At 40.0% G+C, this 16,907-nt stretch overlaps 1 protein-coding gene across 1 annotated transcript; it reads right to left on the minus strand.

The window, feature by feature from the left end:
• Positions 1–952: 952 nt before the first annotated feature.
• Positions 953–8,969, minus strand: LOC122049522 (WD-40 repeat-containing protein MSI4-like). The gene is made up of 3 exons (XM_042610894.1): positions 8,827–8,969; positions 8,670–8,742; positions 953–1,011 (listed from the first exon to the last, which is right to left on the minus strand). The coding sequence occupies exons 1-3, from the start codon at positions 8,956–8,958 to the stop codon at positions 983–985; spliced, it is 234 nt and encodes a 77-aa protein (XP_042466828.1). The 5' UTR covers positions 8,959–8,969; the 3' UTR covers positions 953–982.
• Between the last annotated feature and the right edge of the window lie 7,938 nt (positions 8,970–16,907).

Raw genomic sequence — 16,907 nt, forward strand, 5'->3', positions numbered from 1 at the left:
GTCGACTGATGAAACATGCAGTCGACTGGTACTGAGTACATTCTTTCACAGCACTCGGACCCTCACCCTTACGACTCATTTGACGCTTCCTTCGCAGCCTTGACCTTTTGCCTTCAAGCCTACTTCCTCTTTGGCTCTTGTCCCTCGGATGCATATAAGCCCATGGCTCGTCTCCAATGCCATCCTTCGCGTATGCCTTGAAGTCGCTTCCCTCGGTCCTTGTCCTTGCTACCTTGTCCACGGTCCCTCGGATGCATACAAGCCCGCGGCTCGTCCCCAATGCCATCCTTCATTGGACCTGAAACCGTCAACCTGAGTCTCATATGTATCTTGCAGTCCTGCACAACTCAAGTACACACACTACAACAAAATCGCTCATAGACATCGGTTTTCCACCGGTGTCTATTTGATTTTCGACCGATGTCTATGAAGCCGATGTTAAAAGTCTGCCATTTTAGACATCGGGTTAAAACCGGTGTAGTATCACTTAACGACACCGGTTTTCGAATCGGTTATTAACCGGTGTAGTATCACTTAACGACACCGTTTCATACACGGTGTAAAATCGATGTAATATTGTATGCTAATAACACCAGTTTTGGCAGCGGTAAATGACCGATGTAATATTACTTTATAACACCGGTTTTACATCGGTGGAAAACCGATGTAATATGTATTTTTTCTAATAGCACAGATTTGATTTTAAAACCGACAATAACAAAAAAAAATACACAAATATTCACAAATTGTACAAATATTCTTCATTCAATAATATCCATAAAATACACAAATATTCACAAATTATATAAATAATCTTCTTACAACAATATCCATAAAATACCCAAACATTCTTTTTACATTAAAAGCTAGCTAATAAATATCAAAATCAAGGTAGAACATTCTTTTAACACATCAAGGTAGAACCACACTTCAAATGTAATCTAGCATGCATTCAGCCCACTCGAACCGCACTTCATCAATTTCAACTCTGGAGTACTTGAGATTTGTAAACTGTAAAAACACATAAATCCACCATATGTCAAATAACTAAAACAAATGTGTACATGTATCAAATAAAATAGAATACTGAGTTTTTAAAGGCTGCTGTGCAAGATAACGAATATAACATAGAATCTAAAACTTTCATATATGACACTTAGTTTATGCTGCTTAGAATATAACATAGATAATTTGCTCCTTCTAATTCAAGTGTCCAGATTGATAAGAACCGACAGCATCATACAACTTACTAGGCATGATAATGGTTGAACAAAGAAATATGACCACAACAAATCTAGTGAAGCATAGAAGAACAAAGCTACCTCTGATGAAGAGATATACTATTTATTGTACTACCTCTGATGCCATCTTGGTATCCTGAATTGTTGGAACCCCAAGGTTGTTTTGGTGTGATCAACCAGTTAAGTTAGGTCCTGTGTATTTAACCTTGTGTCTAAGTGTGCAGGAGCTTAGGAACACAGGTACTCGAGTGGAAGACGCAGCTAGCGAGAAGGACGGCACGCTGTGCGTCCGAGGGACGAGGCGCTGCGGAAGAGTACACCGGCGGACGAGAAGGAAGCGCGCGGTGGTTCCGAGGGATGAAAGCCGGAGCGGAAGATTGCTCGGGGAGCAAGAGACGCAGCTAGCGAGAAGGTCGACGACCGAGGGACGAAGACTGCGGATGAGTACGCTGGCGGACGAGAAGGAAACACGCGGCAATTCCGAGGGACAAGAAGCCGGAGGAAGCACGCCCGAGAAGACCGGAAGTTGGGTTGGGTGAGCCCTTTTCCGGAGGCCGAGATCACCCAAACGAGCGGATCCGAGCGGAAGAACCGGACCAAGCGGGACTGAACCAGAGAAGCGGCGTCAACCAGTGTTGACTTTTTTGGTCCGGGCGCCCGGAACCCCGGCGCCCGGATAGTATTTTGACCAGATCGAGAATTATCTCGATCAACGTTGGGGATAAAATTTATCCCCAGGCGCCGGAACCTTTCAGCGCCTCGACCAAGGCTATAAATATAGCCTTGGTCCGTAAGCTCTAGTTCATAAATTGTAACAACACTTGTGTGCTTCCATTGCTTTGATTAGCTTCTTTCTTTTGTGCCTACACTGCTGTAAACGAGGCTTCCGCCTGAAGGAGGTTTTAGTGCAACAATCTTCCTTGGATTAACAACCTCCCGGTTGTAACCAAGTCAAATCCGGTGCCTCGCTTTTATGCTTTATTTTCGCTTAATCTATTTTTCAAGTGTTAGCTTAATTGTCCGAGAAAGGGTTGTGTTTTACTCAGGGCTATTCAACCCCCCCTTCTAGCCGGCCGCATCGGTCTTACAAGTGGTATCAGAGCCGAGGCACTTCAGGAGGACTAACCGCCGAACGAAGCAACAAGATGACCGGATCCAACATCCACGCACCAAAATTCGAAGGGGACTTCGCTAGCTGGAAAAAGCGAATGGAGGTATTTCTTGAAACAGATTATGATTTATTACTAACAATGGAATTTGGCTATGAAGCACCAGAGGGCAAAGCAAGAAATCAATGGTCAAAGAAGGAGCAGGCTGACCACGTGGCAAACAAGAAAGCAGAATTTCATCTGCTAAGTGTACTTCCAACACAAGAAGTCAATCGAGTCGGTACCTACAACTCGGCAAAGGAGCTTTGGGATAAATTCCTTGAGTTACACGAAGGAACATCCGAAGCCAAACTTGCAAGACGGGATTTACTTCGTAACCAACTTACAAACCTCCGATTTGAAGAAGGTGAAACAATTGCACATCTACACTCGAGGATTCAGGAACTCATCACCAGACTTACGAATCTCGGAGAAGAGGTAAGTAACCGAGATTCGCTAAGGTATGCCCTAAATTCCTTTCCTAGAAACTCAAAATGGGCATCACTAGTAGATGCCTTTTACATTTCAAAAGATCTAGAAAAAATTTCATTAGACGAATTCTTTTCAACTTTTGAAGTGCATGAGTCAAGATGTGCAGGTCCGAAGGAGCCCAAGAATAATATCGCCCTTAAAGCTTCGAGAGACGAACCTGAGTCAGAATCTTCTCTCGACGACGAGGAAATGGTAATGATGGTAAGACGATTTAAAATATTTGTAAATCTAGGAAATCTAACCATCCGCAGGGAAGAAAGAAAAGAACCATCCGCTGCTACCATTGCGATGAAGAAGGGCACGTCAAGGACAATTGCCCTAAACTGAAGAACAACGGGAAGGACAAGGGTAAGAAGCCTATCCAAAATCGCAAGGCCCTAAAAGCAACGTGGGACGATACGTCGTCGGAATCAGAAGTCAAGGAGTTCTCCGGGCTCGCGTTAATGGCGAGTCATCAAGACGACGACTACGAATCAAGCTCTTCCGAAATGAGCATCGAAAGCATCAATGAAGGGGGAGCCACGTCCGAAGAGAGCAGCAGTTCAGGGGGAGAAACCGACAACGAGATCGACAAGGTAAGTGAGGTACGATCTCTTCCTCCTAATAAAATGTTTAAATTCATTAAAATTTTAACAAAAGATTGTTGCAAATTAGAAAATGAAAATAAAGACTTAAAAGCAATATTAGCTACATCTTGTCCGTTAGAAATGCTAGATAAATCAAATTTAGAAAATGAAAAATTAAAATTAGAAATTCAAAATTTAATTTTTCAAGTAGAAAATTTGAAAAACTCTGCTTGCTCATCTAAAACCAATTTTAGAAGGTTCAATAATTTGAATTGGTATTATAGATATCACCAGGGACAAATTAAAAATATCTCTAGAAAACATGTCCATAAAAACTTTTTAGTTAATCCAGTAGGTTGGAACCTATATTGGGTTCCTAAATCATGCTTAAATTAATTTTAAAAGTAAAATTAGCGCTTTAAGTGAGAAAATTAAATAAAGAATTTCTTTATGAGGCTTTGTCTAAGGAAGTGGTTGTTGCTCCAATAACCAAGAAGGCCTAGTGCCTCGCCACGACCTGGAAGCCAAAATATTGAAATAAATGTTTAATTAACTTACTAATGAAGCATTAATACAAAAATTAATTAGTACTTGAAAAAGGTTATTCAAAACATTTTATTTACCTACTTAGAATTTTTTTTGGATTTTATTTATATACTTAGAAATATTCTCAAAAATTATTTTTTCCTAAGTTAAGAACTTTTTTCTTGAAACTAGAAATCTCAGCTTTAATTACTTAGAAAAATTTTCTAAATTTCTTAAAAACTTAGATTTTTTTTGAAATACTTTTTCTAAGTCTTTAACCCTTAGATTATTTTTCTTGGAACCCCATTTTTTTTGTGATCAAAGGGGGAGAAGGGAAAGTATAAGTCTAGGGGGAGGTAGATAGATTTAATTTTTTTTCTATCTTTTTGCACTTAAATTGCAATTTAAGTTAATTTACTTAATTCAATTTTATGTCTATTTTAACCCTAGCTTAACTTGGGTTGATCACACCAAAAAGGGGGAGATTGTTGGAACCCCAAGGTTGTTTTGGTGTGATCAACAAGTTAAGTTAGGTCCTGTGTATTTAACCTTGTGTCTAAGTGTGCAGGAGCTTAGGAGCACAGGTACTCGAGCGGAAGACGCAGCTAGCGAGAAGGACGGCACGCTGTGCGTCCGAGGGACGAGGCGCTGCGGAAGAGTACACCGGCGGACGAGAAGGAAGCGCGCGGTGGTTCCGAGGGACGAAAGCCGGAGCGGAAGATTGCTCGGGGAGCAAGAGACGCAGCTAGCGAGAAGGTCGACGACCGAGGGACGAAGACTGCGGATGAGTACGCTGGCGGACGAGAAGGAAACACGCGGCAATTCCGAGGGACGAGAAGCCGGAGGGAAGCACGCTCGAGAAGACCGGAAGTTGGGTTCGGGTGAGCCCTTTTCCGGAAGGCAGAGATCACCCAAACGAGCGGATCCGGAGCGGAAGAACCGGACCGAAGCGGGACTGAACCAGAGAAGCGGTCCCGGATGAAAAAGTCAACTGTGTTGACTTTCGGGGTCCGGGGCGCCCGGAACGGATCGGGGCGCCCGGACCCATCCGGGGCGCCCGGAACAGTAATTTTGACCAGATCGAGAATTATCTCGATCTGAACGTTGGGGGATAAAATTTATCCCCCCAGGGCGCCCGGAACCTTTCCAGGCGCCCCGACCAAGGCTATAAATATAGCCTTGGTCCAGAAGCTCTACATCAGTTCAGAAATTGTAACAACACTTGTGTGCTTCCATTGCTTTGATTAGCTTCTTTCTTTTTGTGCCTACACTGCTGTAAACGAGGCTTCTCCGCCTGAAGGAGTTTTTAGTGCAACAATCTTCCTTGGATTAACAACCTCCCCGGTTGTAACCAAGTCAAATCCGGTGCCTCGTTTTTATGCTTTATTTTCTGCTTAATCTATTTTTTCAAGTGTTAGCTTAATTGTCCGAGAAAGGGTTGTGTTTTACTCAGGGCTATTCAACCCCCCCTTCTAGCCGGCCGCATCGGTCTTACAAGTATCCTGCACTAAGCCCCCTATTTTCTGTGATTTCTGCTACCAACCACAGCAGCAAGGAATGTGGCAAGAAGGCAGCTGCCTCCTTAGTTCAGCACCCAAAACAGCAAGTTAGAGCTTCCTTTTGGGTCCATTCAATCCTCTAGTAAGTAGAAACTATTTTCCCTTTGGTTTATGATGGATTTGGAGTGTCTTGACCTAAGATATAATCCTCTTGTACCCCTCTATATTAAAGGCCAGCATACATGGAAAATTCAGCATATTCTTCTGAAGTCATAACAGGGTAGGTAAACTTTACTTGTAGTTTTTATTCATTTGCTTCATGTAGGAGTAGATTCTAGTAAATTCCCACACATTTAATGTTTAATGATCGGCTAGGGATAAGATTAGGGATCAACATGATCATTTCCTCCCTATAGCCATGTGGTAGATGTAGGATCGAAAAGAATTTAGATATCTCCACAATGACATGATATTGTCCACTTTGGGCCTAAGCCCTCATGGTTTTGCTCTTGGGCTCTACCCAAAAGGCCTCATGCTAATGGAGATATCTTTCTCTTATAAACCCATGATCTTTTCCATGTGTTTTCAATGTGGGACTATATTTGCAACCTTGCAACCCCAACAATCCCCCCCTCAAACAAAGGACCACGGGCTTCCCACGTCCGATCCTCGACCCACTAGGTCTTCCTGCCCCTCGATCTACCCGACCTACTAGGACTTCCTTGCCTAGCCGCAACTAGGACTTCCTGCCCCTCGGTCCACCCGACCTACTAGGACTTCCTTGCCTAGTCGCAACTAGGACTTCCTGCCTGGTGTCTGGTCCTCTTGATCCGAACATAGGAGCCCCCACTTTCTTTGTTCGAGATCAATATTGTACCCACATGGTTCAATCAGACCATAGCTCTTATGCACAGTTGGCGGTTAAACCTTCTGGCAGTCCGGGCTCTGATACCAATTGTAGGATCGAAAAGAATTTAGATATCTCCACAATGACATGATATTGTCCACTTTGGGCCTAAGCCCTCATGATTTTGCTCTTGGGCTCTACCCAAAAGGCCTCATGCTAATGGAGATATCTTTCTCTTATAAACCCATGATCTTTTCCATGTGTTTTCAATGTGGGACTATGTTTGCAACCTTGGAACCCCAACAGTAGAGGTCGAGCTTGTAGCCTAAATAATGTAGTTAGGGGTCTCTATCTGATTAATGAAAAACATGAATATAGGTAAAAACAAAAGAGGTGAGTAAAATAATGAAGAGGGGTTAAATCATAAAAACAAAGAGATTTCACATTCATAGTATTGGTTCAAGTCATATCTAAGTTCATAGTATTATGGGTAATAAGGGTAATAAGGAACTCTGCGATATCATATGAATCAAGACTGCAGGCTGCAGCCTACAAGGGGAACTTGTTATTGCAACTCCACAAATAAGCGTGCAAGAGGATTACAGGAAAAAATTATTCTTAAGTAAACTCTGGCATGCTCTGGTGCTAGGTCAAGGGAACAGAAGTATAATTATCCAATATAAAACAAAATAATTAAAATTGTATGAGATCCAAACATAATACTAAGCAGTAGACTAAACTTTTAATTATAATAATTTTAAAAGAAAGAAAATGAATCATCAGAAGTAATGCTAACCTTACATCTCACTATGAAAACATTTCTCATGGCTCATATAGCTTATTCCCTGTATGCATAACCCTTGAAGAAATATTCAGATTCTTCCATGTCTGTTATGCATCTGAACATCTCTTTCAAAACAGCAGAATGGATGAGAATTGCAGCTTCACACAATTTGCCTCGTTTCAGTTCACAATCAAATTAACCAAGAACACTAAATCCACAACATGCGACATTTCGAGACCTTGACACCAATTATAAAATTTGATATCCTTGAGTGTCATTCTTGGCATTGGTATGCATATGATGAACTATCAGTTTCTTTCTTCCTAAACTGCGATACAAAAAAAAAAAAAAACTAAATATAAGGACCATGTAGGCTACAAGCTCCGCCTACATTCATAGTATTGGTTCAAGTCATATCTAAGTTCATGTCGATCTCTTCACATTTATAAATTTTTCAAATAATTAATATTAGCTTCTGCAAATGATGTTGCCCCTACAGATAAAAACATTCATTGGACAATAAAGGTTGAGAAAAATAACCACCTCAAAGTTTCCTTTCAGTTCTGATTCGAGCTTTTTGGTGAGACTCTCGTTGTACAATTCCTCGTAAGCCAACTGAATCTGCTTTCTTTGGGTGGCATTTCTATGCGCTAAAATGTTGATCAGTGTCTTCTCATTAGTTCCCCATCCTGACACATGTAGATGTCGCGGTAAGGCTATTTAGCTTATACAAATTTTGCTTCACTATTTCTTCATAAATTTATATATGCTATTCAAAACTAGTGTATCTGAGCAAGGTATCGAAATACACTGTAGAAGAACTTGCATCTCTCTTATGCACAATGACATTATATGAGGCCTTGATGAACCCATTGCTAGACATTAGGCTTCAAAGGGACAAGGCTTCAGGGATGGACAAACAGAACACTTTTGCAAACTCTTACAAGGAGATTTCCAAAGAACATAACAATAATAGGAAACATAAATAACACATGGAAATGAAGACTATAATCTCTGTGCTCCTCTTTTATGAGTTTCATTATGGAATATCACATTATCAAAGGTTTGAAAAATCAATCTTCTATCAAATATTAAAAGAAGAAAAAATCTATGTAAATCAATTGGACAAGAAGAAAACAATTTCAGATATCAAAACAATTATTTGCCTGATCCATTAAATAAAAAAAAAACTCATTTCTTGAAGATTTCTTCCTTGGTCTATGTTATGATCACAAAAACTATCAGAGATAACAAGTTCATATCACTTAGAAAGATGAAACCTCTCTATTTTCTGGGAAATATGTAGATTTATTTCTGATCGGTGTTAAAAAAAAGTAATCTTGAACTCATAGAGGAATGATCTAAGCATTAGATCTGCATACAACTATGTGCTATTGCTACAAATTGCTGATCGGCATAAAAAAAAGAATCCTTTAGTGTTGGGCATGAATGGCATCATCACATGGACAGAAGACGAGTGTGGTCCTCTATTGTCTTTAAAGACTCGCTTCAAAAAAATATATGGGAAAATGACTTTCCATAACCTTCATTATAGATAAACAAATACCTTCATAATCCCATATATTGAGGAAGCCATCCTCAGCAGCTCTTCTAAAAATTGATGCTTTGTCAAGAAACCACTGGAATAAAGTTAAAAGGACAGTAAGTTATAGCAGCACTTAACAGAAGTATTCCAATGCTAATAATATAGTAATATAGCATGCCTGAACATAGAGAACAGCAACCTTGTGACCATCAAGTTTGTGTACTGGTGCACCAACACCACCAGAAGTTAGGTTACGTTGATCAAACATATGCACAGACTTATCAACAAACCTGAGAAAAAATATGATCATAGATAAAGAAATGCTAAGGCTGCATATAATCATTGACTCACAAACTCAAGACATCATGTTTATAGGAGAAAGTAACAAAATACTGCCTAAGAACCAGCAGAGGTTATAGAATGGGAACAAATAAACATCAAGAATATACGTAGTCACCAGCTCTCCTCATTGCAGTGATAACTCGTTGATAAAGATCAATTTTTAGCACAGAAAGGTCTTCCACCCACCAGTCCTGACAATGCATCATTAATTTTCCTGATCTGCTATCACATTCTAAGTGAGCTAAACCAGAAACCAAATCAAAAGAAATCCGTAAACGATGCTGCAGGGGAAATTCATTGAGTGGAAATTACCCAAAGATTTCAAATCAACTTCTCACGAAGACACAAATTCGACTCTAAATCATTCCGAAACCCTCCAATTAGGAACCAAAACTTCAAGGAAAGCTCGAATCACTTCTGACCTCTCTGTGACCCATTCTAACAAACAGGTAATGTTCAACTCTCTACAACTTGTTCATCATGGAAAACACAACACAACTCAACCTCAAATCATCGAACACCAGCCAAAATCTCTAGGAAAACCTACTGTGAACACATCAGAAATCACTGTCAAACAATTTTGGGTAACATACGCAAACCAAGCAGTAACCTTCAACCGAAACCTCCAACAAGAACACATCCCACCGAGAAGAATCCAACCCGAATCGTATACAAAGAAAAACCAATCAAACACATCCACAGAAGAGGAAAACATATCGAAAGCGTCTACAAAAGAAGTAAATCAAAACATCTCCAGGAAGAACAATCAAAGCCTTTACCAGAAGAAAACCATTCGAAATCCATACCAAATCCTCACTTTCTATAGGTTTTCCACCCCACTATACCTCATGGATTTCGAGTTATCACAGGTAGATACACTTGCCTCTTTCTTCTTCGTCTCGCCTCCACTCGTCCTCGCGTTGTGCCCCGTCAGCTGTGGCGCCGCCTGCGAAGCTCAGCTAGGCAGCGAAATGGGGCGACAAGTGGCTCTGTCGACTCGGGAAAAATGGAAAGAAGAGAAGGGTCGGCGGAATCGGGCAGGGAGATGTGACGAGGAAATGAACCCACTGTTCAAAGGGGACGACGACGGCGAGAAATCGAGGGAGCGGAAGTTGAGGCGGCGCCAGCAGCTAGGGTCGAGGGAGGCGCGGTACCAGGACTTGCAGACGAAGGGGACGGCGACGGTGAGATCTCCGAGGGCGAGACGGCGGAAGGGGAAGAGGGAGATGAGGCTGAGGTTTAGGTTTATGTTGAGAGAAGGGGCACGATATTGGTTTAGGTTTGGAGGGAATTTTGTGAAGTCTTGTAAATTTTGGCCGGTGAAAAAATTAAATTATTTAAGAAGGGGTTTATTAACATCGGATTTTAAAAACCGATGTTAAAATCGGTGTCTATTAACCAAAAAAAGGGCGCTCATAGACATCGCCTAAAAAACCGATGTCTATGAGCTAAAATCTGCGCTCATAGACACCGGTTTTTAGAAAAACCGGTGTAAAATACTCAAAGACTTCGGTTTTAGCCTAAAATCGATGTTGTTCCACTGATGTCTATGAGCGATTTTGTTGTAGTGACATATCAAATATAAGGGTGAACCTAACTTAAACCCTTTGCCCAAACACCAAAACACATGGTCCCACGGACCATTGAGATTGCTCCAACAATCTCCCCATTTTTAGTGTTTGGCAATACGTTTAAGTTAGGAAAAACAAATAGCAAATAAACATGCTAAAAATAATGGACTTACGATGCCAAGACTACACACTTGGACTTACACCGTCGAATGGACTTACGATGCCAAGGCTACACACTTGGACTTACAACGTCGAAACAATGCATCATGCATTTGAACCTATCCCAAGGCTCCCCTACACCTAAGCTCCCCAATGAGCTAGGATTTTCCACAGGGCTTTTTAAGAACCTATCCCAAGGCTCCCCCTATACCTATGCTCCCCAATGAGCTAGGATTTTCATTACCGCAAAGGTATTTTAAGGTTTTCCCAACTAAACCTTACTTCTCCCCTTTTGCCTAACATCTAAAAAATTCTCCAAAAATGTCCCAATTGTTGAAAACTTGTCATCCAAATTGACCCTAAACTCATGTATTCATCCCTCATGGATCTCATACACATATATGAGCTGACTCGGTCCCAAACCAAAACTGAAAACAGAATCAGCCTAGTATCAGTTGACTGCCCCAGTCGACTGGCCTCATCGAAACATCACACAGAACTATTCTGTGTTCGATTTTCACTGTTTCCAGTCGACTGGTAACTGTACCAGTCGACTGGCACACTGTTTCGACCCTTTTTAGCATTTTGACCCAAATTCAAAAATGTACTAAATATCCACAGATATCTAAAAATCTCCAAATTTTGTGGAGAGGTCTGTTTTACCCATGTCTACTTGGGAAAAATACATTCAAAAATGTATCTATCACCAATCCCAAGATTGACACAAAACTCAAAACTAGCTAAATGGTTCAATTGAACCTTGACCTAAAGTCCTAGTTTTGGCTTTCTCTTGATGTATTTACCCATACTAACCCACAATGCATCCCTAGCATTGGTTTATATGACATCTATACATCCAAAACAAATTTTCATGCTATATGACCCCAATTGTCATATGTCTTGCATGAAACACAACCTAATTGTGTTAAAACCCTAGGTTTGAGACTCAAGTCCATCTCCAAATCACTTGGCACATTCCATGGCTTGTCTAGACTCCTAAATAAAACCCACCTGAGATCCATTATCCATGAGTCCCAATTTGACTCTTAGAGCTCCCCCTAGAGCTCTTAACCTTAGTCACCTCCCTAGGTGACTCATCTACAATGGATAGGCCACATCGGTGCACCTCCGATGACACTTGGCCTACAAACCTAACCTTTTTAACCTTGGACACTTTGTCCTTGGTTAATTTCTCCTTATCTTTAAATGGCTTTCCCTTGCCATTTATTGGTTTCTCCTTGCTTTAGTCATATGCAACCCTAGCATAAGACTTTCCCTTAGCATTAGAGACCCTAGATCGGTATTCTAGACCCGATCTATCATTGTTGGGTATTTGATTACCCAACACCATACCTAAACCCTTAGATCCAACATTGAATCTTTCTAGGATTTTCTCCAATTTATCAAGCTTTGCCTTCAAAGCTTGATTTTCCCTTTCTAGGTTCCTAACCCTAGAATTGACTTGTCCACATTGGACATTCCTAGACCTATTTTTTTGACATATGTCTCTCCTTCTTGGGATTAATGTCTTGGGTCTCCTTAGGTCTACCATTTCTAGATTTATCATGTATTGGTCTCCTAGGGTTTTGATCTACACTTACCCTATTCCTACCATGATATTTAAATCCTAAATTTTGCATGGCTACATAATGATAATCATTATTTTTCCTAGTATGCATGGGAGTATAAGAATTTGAATTATGATTCAAGTTAGGGTATACCTCCCTTACCCTTGAAGGTCCCCCTTGACACTTGCTTCTCTTCTTCTTCTCCCACTTCTTTAAATGCGCGAGCTTCTTGATCTCCCTCTTCTTGGGGCATTTTGTGTGGTAGTGCCCCTTCTCCCCACATGTGAAGCATACGATGCACATTCTCCTTCTTTGGACTTCTCCATTCCTACAACCCTTGTTAGTATTCAAATTAACTTGAATGAGTTTAGGAGTTACCTCTTTCTTGCCCAATGGACATCTACTCTTATAGTGTCCCTTTTCATTACACCCGAAGTGTTGGAGTGTATACTGAAAGCCTAAGCTTTGTAAAACATTCATTATGAATAAAGAATCACGTTTGGTCAAATTGTCTACATTTGTTTGTAGTTGTTCATATAATTTATATTGTAGATAACATAGTATGTGGTGTCACATGCAGAAGATGATGTTATCAGTATCTTATAAATTATAAACAGTAGCTCACGACTAAAATGGAAAGGAACAAACCATTAGAAGGTCGTAGTGTAATTAGGTATTAGTTTATCTTGACTATATAATTACACTAGTACACTCAGAGTGTATTGAGTAGGACCATTAGAGGTCGTTTCTTTTATACTGACTTTATAAAGGAACAAAGACCTCAGTTATTATGGAAGTGTGTGCTCTTAATCCTAATATAATAACAAGCACATATGTTTGATATTTATTTCTTTAATTTATCAATGGGTGAGATTTAGTTCGATGAATCAATAAACCCGATAAGTTGGGAAATGGTATCACTTATAGTGTGTGTTGTTGATTATAGAAGGAAACTGTGTCCTAGAGATACTAGGTTGATAATGTCCTCAAGAGGAGCTCATAAAGATTGTCATGTTAAACCCTGCAGGTGGACTTAGTCCGACATGATAATAAGGTTGAGTGGTACTACTCTTGGACTTAGATATTAATTAAATGAGTTGTCAGTAACTCACTTAATTAGTGGACATTCGATATCTTAAACACAGGGAGACTAACACACTCATAATAAGAAGGAGCCCAAAAATGTAATTTGGGATTGGTGCGGTAGTTCAATGATAGTTCTCTAGTGGAATGAATTATCATTGATAAAATTAAGTTGTGTGTTCGGGGCGAACACGGGATGCTTAATTTTATCGGGAGACCAAAACCAATTCCTCCTCTCGGTCCCTATCATAGCCTCTTATTTGTAGAGTTCTATACCCACCTATACCCACCTTCTATACCCACCCAATAGGGGCCGGCCAAAGCTAGCTTGGGAACAAGCTAGGGCCGTCCTAGGTAAGAAATTGGGTGGCCGGCCCTAGCTTGAACCCAAGCTAGTGGGGGCCGGCCAAATTAAATTAAAAAAGAATTTTAATTTTTATTTTTATTATGTGGAAGAAATAATTTATTAAAGAGAATTTAAATTAAAATATCTCTCTTATAAAAGATCTACAAAAGATTAAAGAAAGAGATTAGATCTCTTTCCTTATTTGTAGATTGGTGAGATATTTTATTTTCTCTTTAAAATTATTCACATGTTAATAAAATCAAAATTATAGAAATTTCCTTTTATTAACCATGAAGAGATTTTTAAAGATAAATTTTATTTTTTAAAATTTCCGAAAATAAATTAGGAAGTTTTAATTGTTGATTGAAACTTGTCCAATTTGTTCTCCAATGATGTGGCCGACCAATGTAGATTTAATTGAGAAATTTTATTTTATTTTTCTCAATTAAATCATGTCAAGGAAATTGAGGAAATTTTATTGTAATTAAATTTCCTAATTTGCCTAGGCCAAGGAATATAAAAGAAGGGGTGAGGGTGCCTTCATGAAACATAACCTCTATTGTTTTCTCTCCCTCTTTTGTTCCTTGGTGTGGCCGGCCATCCTCTCTTTCTCTTCCTCTTGTGGTGGCCGAATCTCCTTCTTCCATTGGAGCTCTTGTGGTGGCCGGATACTACTCGGAGAAGAAGAAGAAGAAGGAGAGAAAGCTAGCATCTCTTGGAGCTTGGTTAATATTTTGGTTTTTCTCCTTGGTGAAGTTTTCCTTTGTGGCCGAACCTTGCTTGGAGGAGAAGAAGGTGGTTGGTGGTTTCTCATCTCGGTAGATCATTGCCCACACAACGTCCGAGGTTAGAAGAGGAATACGGTAGAAGATCAAGAGGTTTTTCTACAAGGTATAACTAGTAATTTTTCTTTCCGCATCATGCTAGTTATTTATGGAAATAATACCAAATACAAGAGGCTTACGTTCTAGAATTTCGAATATGTTTTTTCGATGTTGTGTTCTTTTGTTTTTTTCTTTTCCTTGTGATTTGATTGTTCTTTTTGGTTAACCTAAAGTTATTTTAGGAAATTAAATATTAGCTTTTTATAAAAGGTTTTGTCTAGTCGGTGGTGGTTACTCCCATATCCAAGAAGGCCATGTGCCTCGCCACGTCAGTACTGGGAACTAATTATGGAAATTAATATTTAATGGAATTAATAACTTAAGGAGACTTGGGTCGAACGTGTTAAGTTCCGCAGGAGATCCAAGTCAAAACCTAAAAGAACAAATAGATTAAGTTTTGGATCAAACGTGTTAAGTTCCGCAGGCGATCCAAAAAAATTTAATTTAAAAGAACACATGGTAGCTAGGAAAAGGTTCAGACCTTTGTACAAAATTTTTGTACAGTGGAACCTATAGGTTTTCCGAGTAGCAACCAACAATTGGTATCAGAGCTAGGGTTTTACCTCTGTGTATTTGGTATTTAGTTTAATTATGCACATGTCATACATAATTTAGGCAGGTTAATAGTAGGATGTGCTAACTTTGTGGATGCAGGATCCAACTATTATGACTTTTAGTTATTATGTGTGTGATTGGACCCTTGGACATGTCAAGGGCATTTATATGTGTGTGCATGATTGTATTAAAATACAGCAGGAGCTGTATTTAGTTTTATTAGGATTTTATTTTTGATCTAGATACATGTACATTCCTTTTATGGAATATAGGATCAAAAATGTAAAATTCTATTTATGTCGCGGATCGAATCTTGCAAAGCGTGGAACCTTCTAGGAACCAGAGGCGCAGTGGAACTAGGAGCAAGATGGATGCGACAGCTAGACCCGGTGGCGGTGGCCAAATATGGCAGCAGCTTGAGATGACAACACACGGAGAACAACTAGAGATAAAAGCCATAATAGTTGAAAATTAAATTTTCTATTTATTGCTTTTATATTGTGCTGTGTGTGCATGTTAGTTTACAAGTTTAGTAGGCTAGCATAGTTAAAATTCCTCATTTATAAATAACTAAGTGGGAGAGGGATTTTAAATAAATCCCATGGTCTCCATTACTGGTTTGTAAGTGATACAAACAAGCTTGCGCGTTGGCTCTGAGTGCCTTCCTCCATAACGGATGAGCTTGTTTGTGGATCACTAGAACAGACTTCCATTTTTGGATGACTATAGGAAATTAATTAAGAGCGTGTGATCTTCCCCAACGGAAGGGGCACAATCTTATTAATGGACTTAGTGTCAAGTAATGGTATACACTTAGACACATCTAATAGTATCCTCCCCAACGGAGTCACTACTATTATTTGTGTGACCAAATAATACCAACTATTAATTTTATTTGTCAAAAAGTTAGGTTGACAAGATAATAAAATTAATGGGTTAAAACCCTCCTTTTACAAATGTTGAATTTGTATACGTCCACACTAACGTGGCATACAAAATTTACGGTGTTATGAGGTGTTGGTTAATTTAAAATAGTATTGTTTGAGGAATCAATATTATTCTAAATTTAGAGTGCTGACCAAAAGTTATTTGTGATTCTTAGGATGAATTTCAACCCACTGTCCATCATACTTCAACAAAATAGACTTACTGGACCTAATTACATAGATTGGAAAAGGAACCTGGACATTGTTCTGACTGCTGAAAGCTATAAATGTAAAATACCGAAAAATAGGCGAATATTAATAAGGGAATTTTCTAGAATTTTTGGATATTTTTCGGGAATTTTTCAGAGCTTGTATGGACGAATTTACGGGGATAAAATGGGGTCCGGGAAAGCCTGTTTAGGCTACCCATTTAAGCGAGGAAAAGTTGGAAATTATTTTTTCTTTTTCTATTTCTTTTTCCTTTTCCTCATTTGTCGCCGTTTCGTTCTCTTTGCCGCTGCCGAACCCGAAACCATGCCGTGCCCTAACTTCCTTTTCCACTCGATCCTTTTCCCTCTTTGCGTCGATCCCTTTCTTCTTCCCCCACCTCCGATCATCTTCCCCAACCGGCGCCGCTTCGCACTTCCTCTCCCACGCGACCAAAGCCTCGGCAAAAGCAGGAAATTGGGCAGATCTCCTTCCCCCTCACTCCTCTTCAACGCCGACGCTCCTCTTCTCCCCGACCCGGCGTCGATCGCCACCTTGTCGCTGGGCGCCACCTTGTCGCTGGGCGCCACCTCCCCTCTGCCTAGCACCGGGGCCCTA

Source organism: Zingiber officinale, chromosome 2B, assembly GCF_018446385.1.
Source record: "Zingiber officinale cultivar Zhangliang chromosome 2B, Zo_v1.1, whole genome shotgun sequence".
Taxonomy (NCBI): domain Eukaryota; kingdom Viridiplantae; phylum Streptophyta; class Magnoliopsida; order Zingiberales; family Zingiberaceae; genus Zingiber; species Zingiber officinale.